Here is an 11001-nt window from a genome sequence, read left to right as displayed (position 1 = left end):
CAGAAGAATCTATTTTTCTAGCTCCATACAGATTATTATTATTATTATTATTATTATTATTATTATTATTATTATTATTGGTCCAAAACATGTAAATCTGAAACCCTATTGTTATTGTTAGTATTTTTCTTCTTCTTTTTTGGATTCTCCACTTAAATGAATTGTGAAGAGCCAACTCCAAGTCCTACAAATGTAGGACCCAGATGGGCCTAATTGCCCTAACAGTGGCTCCAATGAAATGCTTGCTGACACTCAAAATGTTTTTTTCTTCTGAATTCATGTAGGTTTACAGTTAGACTTATTTGCACAGTATGTGCAATAATGCAACAGAATGAGGAAGCATTCAATGTAGCAATATTCAGTACAGTAAAGTTCATGACTTGTCAGTTACAAAGATGATTATCCTAATTATTATCTAACTATTTGGGGTTAACCACCCAGTGTGACAGGGAGTGTTGAAAAGAGGAGAAGAGTTGAGCACAGTCAGGTTGGAGAAGGTGGAGAAAAGTGTCAGGAGTGTTGTGTGACAGAAGTGTCAGCAAGAATCAAAAGAAAGGTGTACAAGACAGTAGTGAGAACAGCTATGCTGTATGCAGTGAGGAACAGACATGAAGCAGAGATGAAGGTAGCAGAGATGAGGATGTTGAGGTTCTCTTTAGGAGTGACGAGGTTGGACGGGATTAGGAACGAGCACATCAGAGGGACAGCTCAGGTTGGCTGTTTTAGGGACAAGGCCAGAGAGGCTAGACTGAGATGATTTGGACATGTACAGAGGAGGGAGATGATTATATTGGTAGAAGGATGTTGGAGATGGAGCTGCCAGGTAAGAGGTCAAGATGAAGGCCAAAGAGGTGATATATGGATGTATAAAAGAGGATATGAAGGTAATTGGTGCATGAGTAGAGGATACCAAGGATAGAGTTAGGTGGAAAGAGATGATTTGCTGTGGAGCCCACTAAGGTAAAAGCCCAAAGTAGAATAAGATCCTATTTATTATACCACACTAAACTTTGGTAGTTTGCCATTTTCCTCAGTATAGAGGAAGGCAGTGGAGTCTGGATAAAAATCAGCAGCAGGGGGCGCTACAGTTTCTATTTTATCCGCAAAGCCGATCTCTTACTGAACTGTGAAGCTGCTGAAGTGTGCTGTTTTTTAAGTTAATGGTTTTGGGGATCCCTTAATGGGCCATAGACATAAAACTGTATTGCTTACTTTAAGAATTTATAGGTAAGGTTAGACTTGTCATTTAGAACTTTATCTTGAATTGGTCATGGCGAGCCCAGAGTATGTGCTGGGATCACTGTGAGTGAGGAGTGGGATGCCAATCCAATGCAATGCTCAGTGCACCATGCACACACACACACACACACACACACACACACACACACACACACACACACACACACACACACACACACACACACACACACACACACACACACACACACACACACACACTTTTGAGTAGCCAAATCACCTGTTTTTGTAAGTGGGAGGAAACTAACCTGAACAGATTTGATTTGAGTGTAAATTTTGTACCCTCTGTTGTTTACTGTTACTCTTACAACTAAATGAAAAATCTAAAGAAATAAGACCTATTTAATGTGTAAGTTTACGGTCTACATTTATTAGTAAAATTAACAAAAACTATGTATGTTAAGATATCAATAGTTGAAAAAATTATGCAACTCTTTTTCTGAAAGTTTTCTTTTCTGTTGATTTTTTCCTCTATAAAAAAACATTTTTGCATAATAACATATACCGACACAAAACAATGTCCTTCTCATTGTAAGTCTGCAAAGAAGGCTTGTTAGCTAACTTAAATGTAACACTAGGCTGCAAAAAACTTATTTGCAAGAATACCAACTCAAGGTCGTACCCCTTCTCTTCCAAATTGTTACTTTACCACCTACATGCTCTTGACACAGACCTCATTACATAACACAAACACTGTAAGAACATGCCCAGAAGGTATAACTGAACAAAGGGTGAATAGGATAGTGCTTCGGGAACTTTAGGTCTGTTAGGCTATCCTATACCCCCTTGCTGGATTCCCGCCTGGTGCTTTTTGTGTCCCCTCCACCCCCACTCCACTTTTCACTTTCACCCAAATACTCCCTGTGTTTCCCCTCCCCAAACCCTGCACCCATTATGGAGTACCAATTATGCAGCGGAGGGTAAAGGAGAGGGGGGGATAACAATGCAGATAAAGAAAGCATGTGGTTAGAGCCTTGTGAATGGCTCCATTCAGTCAAGCCAGGAGGCAGAGAGAAAAGCAGTTCGGCACTCCCAAGCCCCAAAGTTTCACTTAGCACAACTGTGCATTTATTTTCTGTAATTACATGCAAGCTCACACATACATGCATATGTTCTTGCACGAGCACATGCAAGCTAAAACATCGTGCAAAGTTATCTCTAATCTGCAAAAGCCTTATTTCTTTGACAGATCCAGTGCCATATATCTATGTGTAATCCGTCACCCTAATGTGTGCTACATCAAAGGTGTCACACAGTATTACTCAAGTTCAAGTTGCAGCCAGAGTGTGATTTTATCTCACAGTGACTTAGAAAGCAAAAGGAAAAGATTAATTGGTGCCATTTGCTGTTAAATGCTTTTACAGTTCAGACCAACTGTCCCAATTTGTCTTTGGTTCATACAGAATGCCTTTTTTATTTCTAAAAAAAAAGGCAGATACTACATGTACTGTCTACATTAAGTAGTAATTGAAGATGAAGAATGTCTCTAAGTGAAAAAAGTAATTCTTCAAAATAAATAAATCTGTGCAAGTCAGCGAATACTGGCCAGTAAAGGTCTCCTGAGTGTGCTAATATACTTTTTGAAAGAAGAGTTGCTTTTAGTCTACACTCGTTACATTTTAAAATACATTGAAATGCTCTTCCTTAAAGGATCAGGGATTCTACATGGATTAAAGATCATCATCATCGTAACTGGATGTTCAAGTTCAATACTAAATCCGAAAAATGCATTATCAAAATAACAAAGCAGCAGGTCCTTAAGCCTTATATACACAGCATTTAACATATCAATGACCATTATGAGTAAGACAGACACTCATCTTTGCACAAGTTCAAGCAAAGAGAGAAAAATGAATGAAACTGCCTGGTCTGGAGCATCCTGTCTGTGAAATAGGTCATGGCCCCTCCACCTGTTACCTCACAGATGTTTAACTCCATACTATGCGTCTGCCCTTATTAATCACCCCCGCACACACAGCTCGAGTTATGTGTGAGTATTTGGAGAGGGGAGGCTCCATATGGGTCCTCCTGCAACTCTTTTCTGATCCAACAGGCGGGCAGATGAGACGTGATCCTACAGGTCACCGTGCACAGACGTAAGACGAATAGCTGAGCAGCAGAGAACTGCATGGGGCCCCAACACCGTCTGCCAGCATAGTCCAGCTCCCGTCACCTCATCCCCCTGCTCCCACACACCCACTGTCCTACACACTATCTCTTTTGCTTTCTCTCTCTCTCTCTCTTCTCTCTCTCTCTCTCTCTCTCTCTCTCTCACACACACACACACACACACACACACACACACATACACACATTAAGTCTATATAATGGCCAAAAGCATTTGCATATACATACATTTGCAGTGAATAATGAAGTAGTCATCTAAACTAATACTTCAGCCAGAGAAGTATTAGAATTATTACTTAAAAAGCATTGCTCATTACACAAGATTAGATTTAAACGTTACACTATTTTATGTAACGTTAGTGTTAAAGTTACACATTAGTGTATTCCTATTACACCTATGATTATGACTGTGATGATGATATTGAAGACATTTACTATAATTGCACTGGGACAAAATTAAACCCATGTCAATATATCCAGAATTTATTGTATCATACAGAATATGCAACCCTCTGTAGAAGAGCACACATGAGCATCATTTCTCTGCACTGCATTCACACAGAGTTCAGTGTGTTTATGAAAATATTCCATATGAACATCCTGCAAGTAAGCAAGGGTTTTATTCTTGAATGTTATCCATAGATTTTGACATTATGCAATGTCCTTTGTACTGTCAGCGCTGTCACAAAAACTCAGATTTCCACAGATAACACTTCTGTTTGTCTGTATTTCAAAGCTAGAAGCTCAGTGTCTGTGGTGTGATTTTAGGAGGACATCCACTGCAGCTCTGATCAGTCATGTTATGCTCATTCTATCCTACTGTTAACCTACTGATTACTCCTGCAACTGTGTTTCAGCTTTTTGTTGGTGACTGATTTTCCTGTATGATTTTTCAGTTGCTCTGGAAACTCTTTCCATGTGGAGCAGTGATGTAGACATGCAGATAGATAGCCCATAGGTGTAAAATTGAGAAGGTTCAGTTGTTCACAGGAAATTTTATAACCAGGATCATGCAACAAGGATAAAGAAATCAAACATGTACTCAATGTTGTTTCAGTCATCACAGCTTTTCTATCTCCTCTGTCAGTGAGCAAAGGCCTGCATTTTCAGTATAGTCTTTCCAAAGTATTTGTTTTTGATTGTTTATATAAGGAAATCTACTTGTTAACTTAGAAATAATGCAATGATTTAGAGCTGATACAATTTCGAATCATTTGACAATTACGTGATATTACACAGTTTTTTGTTGTTCTGTTTGTATACTGCATATTACATCCATAACCAAAGCATACTGGAGTAAGCTGTCCATATGTAAGTCATATTTATGGCCCTCATTTCCCCAAAAGAAAAAAAAAACCCTCTCATAGCAGAGTGCTCAACAGATGGTAAAGAGAGGGTCTCTTTCAACACTTTTGGCAAGTGGAGCCCAGTGCAGAACTCCACATTTCATGAATTGGCTGTGTGCACATAAACACACCATTTTCTCAAGCTGCACTACATCAGGGGTTACATTACACTACACGTCTTTGAGCATCCATTTTCAGGGTTCAGTGTAAAATGGATTTCAATGAGAAAGAGAAGGTCAGGAGAGGAGGTGCAGAGGCAAGATGAGAGGTAGTGGAATAGGGAGCAGGGTGGGAAACCAACAGGAGGGGAAAGAAAGGAGGTGTAGTTAGGGTAGAGGGATTTTCCATTTGAAAAAAAAAAAAAAACTGGGGCCACTGGTTATTGAGTTGCATGAGAAGGATCCCCGTTTTCTTTTTTGTTCTCCCCCCTTTGCCCCTCCTCCTCTACTCTCTCTAACCTTCTACCTCGCTCGTCTTCCTCTCTCATTACCATAGCAGCTGCAGAGCTGTGTATGTGTGAGCATGCATGTGTGTGTGTGTGTGTGTGTGTGTGTGTGTGTGTGTGTGTGTGTGTGTGTGTGCGTATGTGTTCATGGGCGGGGGGCAGGGTAGGGCAGTGTGACTTGGGCAGGGGCTCCCGTCAATGGTGGGATGTCTGTAACTTGAATAGGGGAGCAGAGAGCCGAGCTGGCCGAACAAAAGCTAGAGAGAGGAGGAGAGTGAACAACTGAATGGGGCGGCTTGTCACCAGGAGCTAGAGCACGCAAAATGGAGTGAAATAGTAAAAGAAAGGAAGCAAAAAAAGGGAGCAGAGGGCATGTGAGGATTGGCCTGGCCACCTGTCTCTCACTCCCTCTGTCTCTTGGCCCTTCTGTCAATGCAGAGACCAAAGGTTAGAGTTATGAGAGAGAGATTTGTGTAAAAGAAAATTTTCTGTGCTGTATGTTGGTGGTGATATGAGGGATGCAGTTTGTAGACAAAATCTCTTTGTTGGTACTTGAAAAAACAACTGTAGCAAAAATACAGCAAAAGCATTCCAGAGTATCATCAGACTGATGTAATTTGCAGTCTGATCCCAGATAAAAGGTTTATTTAATTTGTGATTGGTACATGGTAGATACTTGCGCAATGTGGTTATCTGATCTCTCTTGCTAAATCCTTTTTGCACTTCTCGGGCAAATGTGTGTTGAGGTATGCAAAAATCCCTCTCTACAATTCAGCTGTCATGATGTCTGAAAATATAACCCGGTGTATGCTTGATAGTTAGCCATTTAAAACTACCTTTTACTTGCCTTGTGCACTTTATTCGTTCGCTCATTTATCTTCGAAAACTACTTCATCTTGAGCAGGGATGTAGTGGGTATAGAGCAATCTTGGCAACACTGAAGGCAATATGGGAGAATGCTCTCTGCATGGGACACTGGTTCAACGGAGGACACATTCATGCACACATTCACATATAGTGTAACCAATCCACCTACCTGCATGTTTTGTGGAAAGTGGCAAAAAAGTTATTCCATATAAACAAGGTGGCATCTAAATCATAAATTGCATAATCCCAGCAAGAAATTTGAATTTTCTTGGCCTCATTAAAGTAATCATGATGCCTGTGCTATCTAATTTAACAGACAGAAATATTTAATCCAGAGTATGCAACAATTTTTTGATTCTCTCCATTTATGTCTAATTGTGCTTTTGACTAAACACACAAAACAGAACAATCATTTTACAGCTATATGATCCCTGAGCTCAGGTAACTATCTGTCTGGACTTGTTTCTCTCTTTGTCTGCTTAGGTTTCTTCTTTGGTTTCTATCTTATAACATGCTGCTGGGTGAAGTGGCTACACTAATTTGCGCCTAGGTGTGCACTGGCATCACAATCAGGGTGTATTCCCACCTTGCACCCAGAGGTACCAAGACCACATGTACCCATGTGAGAATTACAAGAATAAAACACTTACTGACGTTGAATGAATGACTTTTTACAGTCACATCAACCAAACCCGGCTATGTTAAGAACAGCCAGTATAGTAGTTCAGATTATTATTGACTGTCATGGTCAGGGGCTTACATGTTGACATATCACAAAGAATGCTGTAGGACATTAGAATACAGAATTGATCCTACCGTAGACTGGAGTCTCTCATGAGCCTTTCTTTATCATTGCTTTGCCGATGACACAGCACTCTTTTTTACCCTTCTTTCAACCTTCTGTATATATCCGACTTTCTAACATCCTCTCCTGAAATCCTTTTGCATAACCTTTATATTTTATTTTATATAATTTTTTATTTTATTTTATATATGTGCACCTAGGCTACCTTATATTACTACCTTATATTTGTATTTTTCTATTATTTCTTGACTTCCTGAACTTGATATTGTTTGTTACTTAGGGTTCGAATAATCTTTTTAACTTGCCATTTAGATTAATTAGACTTGTTATTCAGCATATAGACCCTTGCATATCCCATGGCTGCTTTGAATCATTGTGCGTTCAGAGTTTTACATATTTACTAATATGATGAGTATTAATAAAGAGTATTAAGTATTAGTGTGAAATATGACTAAATATAATTGAGATGCATGACATCTTACTGTTATACACCTTCATATCCTAACCAGGTGCCTGGAGAGTGTTGTGTACAGGGAAACAAGTAAATATCTATCATTAGACACACTAATGCTATGTGTTCCAGACTGTAGACTGTTCAGTGTATACTGGTGAGCTAAAAGAGCTATCAAGTTAGTAACCTGAACATTCTAAGATGAAGAAATCAAAAACTATTAATACCATATATATATACATATACGTATACGTATATATATATATATATATATATATATTTATTATTTCGTCCAGGCAAAAATCCTGACACACAATGACCAACATAGCCCACTTTTAAAAAAGCAGAATTTAATATTTTAAAAAGGCTTTTGTACAAAGATACAAATACAACATGTAATATCTTTCAAAATGTCCACTTACACCATTTAAAACATTAAGAACAAACCTTCTAAACAGACAGAAAACAACAAAAACAAACAATCCACAAAAGCATAACAAGAGATCAGTGGTTTGGTCTCTTTTTCTGAACTTCTCTTTGCAGAAAATAAGAATCCCAAAAAAGTTGGTCCAATAATATCACAGTCATTTGACATTTATCTCAACCAAGGATGGTATTTTTTACTCTCATGTCATAAATGTTATGGCATTATCAAGTAAAGACTTGTGCATTGTGTAACGTTGCGCTACACTGATTTTACCATGTAACGCCCCCCTTAAAAAGAGGAGGACGGGACTTCTATGAAGAAGTGCTCCAAGAATTATTGAACACTTTACCTGAATGTTCTTCCATGAAAAGAAATCATCACATTGAGTGTTGAAATTGCTCACTCACTCACTCTTTTTCTACCGCTTATCCGATGTTGAAATTGCTCAGATATTTAAACAATGTCACGTTTCTGTGACATGTGTTTCATATTGTGCAAGGAGGAACACCAAGTAAAGTGCTTTACAAAGTTCTAAATTCAACATCTACAGACATTTAAAGGTCTTTGCCAAAAGTGAGAGAAGACTAATCTATCGTGGAGCTTCCATACAATATGATTTTTTTTTTCCATTTAGAAAAATAGTATCTTTCAAAGTTGGTTGTGACACCAACTGTTCATAAAACAGCCATCAGTGCAATAGTTTAAAACATTCTCAAGTATAAATGATGCATATTTCTATTCTGGCTTTGAATGATACTTAATCAGTGTTTTCTCACAACCCTTTAAACAGTTTTCCAGCATTGGCAGTGAAATTGGGCAAAAGACAGGCCTTCAATATGCAGTGCATTGTATAGACATCCATAATACAGCATGATTCTGTGAATCTGCTCAACTTCATAAGGTTGAAGCTAATAAGTTACATTGAGTGAGCAGCCAAAAATGAATACAGGTTAAAACAATAATGGTGACAGGCTTGGCCCAGAAAAGATCTAGACGTTCCTCATTTCACAATTAGGTAGCTTAAGCCATTAAATCTCCCATTGGCGTGAATTTAAATGTGATATAATTGTATTTATTTTGTATGAAATTTAGGCATGTCCAAAAATGTTAAAAAATATATCAGAAGTGTATATTGTTTTATAAGCTGAGGCTTCCATTGCCTTTTAAAACCATGGAACAAATGCATATTTCGCTGGAGATCCTGAACTTTTTACTGTGTGAATACCTTCACACTAATTTTGAGGTAAGAATCCTGACAAAGTCATAAACCTTTATGCATCAAATCAACTAATAACCATTCCTGCCATAAAAAAAGGAAAGAACCTGTTTAAAATGTAGATATCAATCCAGCTATGTCATTGTATCTCAGTGTCAGCAATCTGTGAGTAGAATATAATCAGAAGGTAATCTATAATCATGCACTGTTTAAATGGATAATATAAACTGTATTCATTGTTCACAAACCACATCTTTGACATTGTACCAACCCAACACCGTCTGCATTTTGGACTTGAATCCATGCCACACCACATCACCAATAATCGGTCTTTGACTTTGGCACAAAAAGTTGTCAAATGCGATAAACTTATGGCAGTTTCACAATCCTGGTCCTGGTGTTTTCAGGAACTGCATGTTTTGGTGTGTATTCACACCCGACTCAGCTCACCAGCTATTGAAAGAGCCGTAATGAGGTTAAAATGAGTGCAGCAGAGCAGAGAGAACACAAATGTGCAGGGTAAGACTCCATGATATTGAAAAAAACACATATTGCTATATTTTGTAATCACAATAGATTTAAAAAAAATAAAAAAAATAAAACACACATTGGGGAATCACTGATCTGACATGGTTTATCTTGGTTTATGATGGCACAAGATGGTTTAGTGACTTTCTAAAGTTTTCATTTGAATGCTGCATCCGGCCTTACCAGATGCTGCTCAGATTAAAATAACCATCTGATAGATTCATCTGTTGTAATGGCGTTGACATATATATATATATTTAGAGTTACCAAATTATCATTGCTTGATATTCTGCATGCTTTCATAGTAGCTAGATTCGATTTTTTTGTTTAGATCAGCGTATAAACGGTTAATCCGAACTGGGCAAAAGCTAGGATTGCATATGAAGCCCTAATCTAGAGCGATTTATCGCATGGCTCTAGATTAGGGCTTCACTCCAGGACCAGGTTTAAGTGAAACCTGCTCTAATGTCCGGCTTTTCTCTGCATGTTCTTCTTTCTCTCAGAGTGCTCCGGATGAGTACTTGGCCCTCGTGATGAGGTAGAGAGCGATGTCCTGGTGGCCTCCGAAAGCCGCCATGTGCAGCGCGCTCCAGCCATCCCGGTTTGCCAAGCGCACATCAGCGCCGAACTTCACCAACAACTTGACGAGCTCGAGGTTTCCGTCAATGACGGACTGGTGCAGCGCAGTCTGACCCTCGGGCCCAAACGAGTTCACGTTGAACTCGCAGTTGGTCATGCCGCGCAGCAAAGAGTGCAGCTCCGCCGTGTTGCCTTTGCGCAAGGCTTCCTGGAAGACGCGTTGACGCGCCGAGCAGCTCACGTCCGCCTGGCTCATGCTCTCAGCAGGTAAACCTCACCGGAAACAGACCGGAAACTGACCGGAACCAGTTACCTTCCTTGTGTGCTCTCGCCTCTTGTTCTTCTTCTTCTTACTTTTTTTTTTTTGGATGAACGTATAATCCGCAGTGTCCCTGCAACTTGGTCGGTAGGAAGACCCCAAAGTTTTTTTTAACACTTATATGTGTTCAGAAAACAGATGCAAATGTTTCAGAAATCTGTCCTTCGACTACAATTCATCAGATGAGTTTCATCAGACTATCCAGCAAGCGTCGGCTCCTTCAGCAGCCCATAGCAGAGTCCAGCATTCCGACCCGATCTGTTCCAAATAGATTTATTTACAGACCAATGATGTATTACACCACAGAACATTCAGGATTTACATCACATCTAGCAAAAAAAAAAAAAGGGTAGGATCTTACCATCAAATTGTTGTGATTACCTTAAGTGTGTGTACGCATTGAGAGGTTTTACCCCGCGGCCAGCCTGCGCCTGCTCCTGCTCCTGCTCCTGTGTGTGCAGTGTGGAGCTCCTCAGCTTGAGCTGATCTTCCTCTAACTCCCTCTGTTCAGCTCATTTCAATAACAATGGACACTCCTATAGTCGGCCTGTTAGAGGCGGGGCTTGGCCTCATTTCTCAGGCTGCGAGGGGGCCGCGGGAGGCCATTGGCTCACATCCCGAACCGCATACTTGC

At 39.5% G+C, this 11001-nt stretch overlaps 1 protein-coding gene across 2 annotated transcripts; it reads right to left on the bottom strand.

Moving 5' to 3' along the window:
* Nucleotides 1-7631: 7631 nt before the first annotated feature.
* nrarpb (NOTCH regulated ankyrin repeat protein b) lies at nucleotides 7632-10873 on the bottom strand. 2 transcript variants are annotated; one of them, XM_060883978.1, is made up of 2 exons: nucleotides 10729-10873; nucleotides 7632-10625 (listed from the first exon to the last, which is right to left on the bottom strand). In XM_060883978.1, exon 2 carries the CDS (start codon nucleotides 10302-10304, stop codon nucleotides 9969-9971), a length of 336 nt encoding a protein of 111 aa, XP_060739961.1. In that variant the 5' UTR covers nucleotides 10305-10625; nucleotides 10729-10873; the 3' UTR covers nucleotides 7632-9968. The 2 variants fall into 2 exon arrangements, with proteins under 2 accessions (XP_060739961.1, XP_060739962.1); XM_060883979.1 differs by having other exon boundaries at nucleotides 10749-10839.
* Between the last annotated feature and the right edge of the window lie 128 nt (nucleotides 10874-11001).

The sequence above is a fragment of the Tachysurus vachellii genome, chromosome 12 (assembly GCF_030014155.1).
Source record: "Tachysurus vachellii isolate PV-2020 chromosome 12, HZAU_Pvac_v1, whole genome shotgun sequence".
NCBI lineage: Eukaryota > Metazoa > Chordata > Actinopteri > Siluriformes > Bagridae > Tachysurus > Tachysurus vachellii.
This window is presented reverse-complemented; position numbering and strand designations above follow the sequence as displayed.

What these genes read in the sequence shown, in the direction of transcription:
- nrarpb (XM_060883978.1), bottom strand. Translation starts at nt 10,304, where the DNA reads ATGAGCCAGGCGGACGTGAGCTGCTCGGCGCGTCAACGCGTCTTCCAG.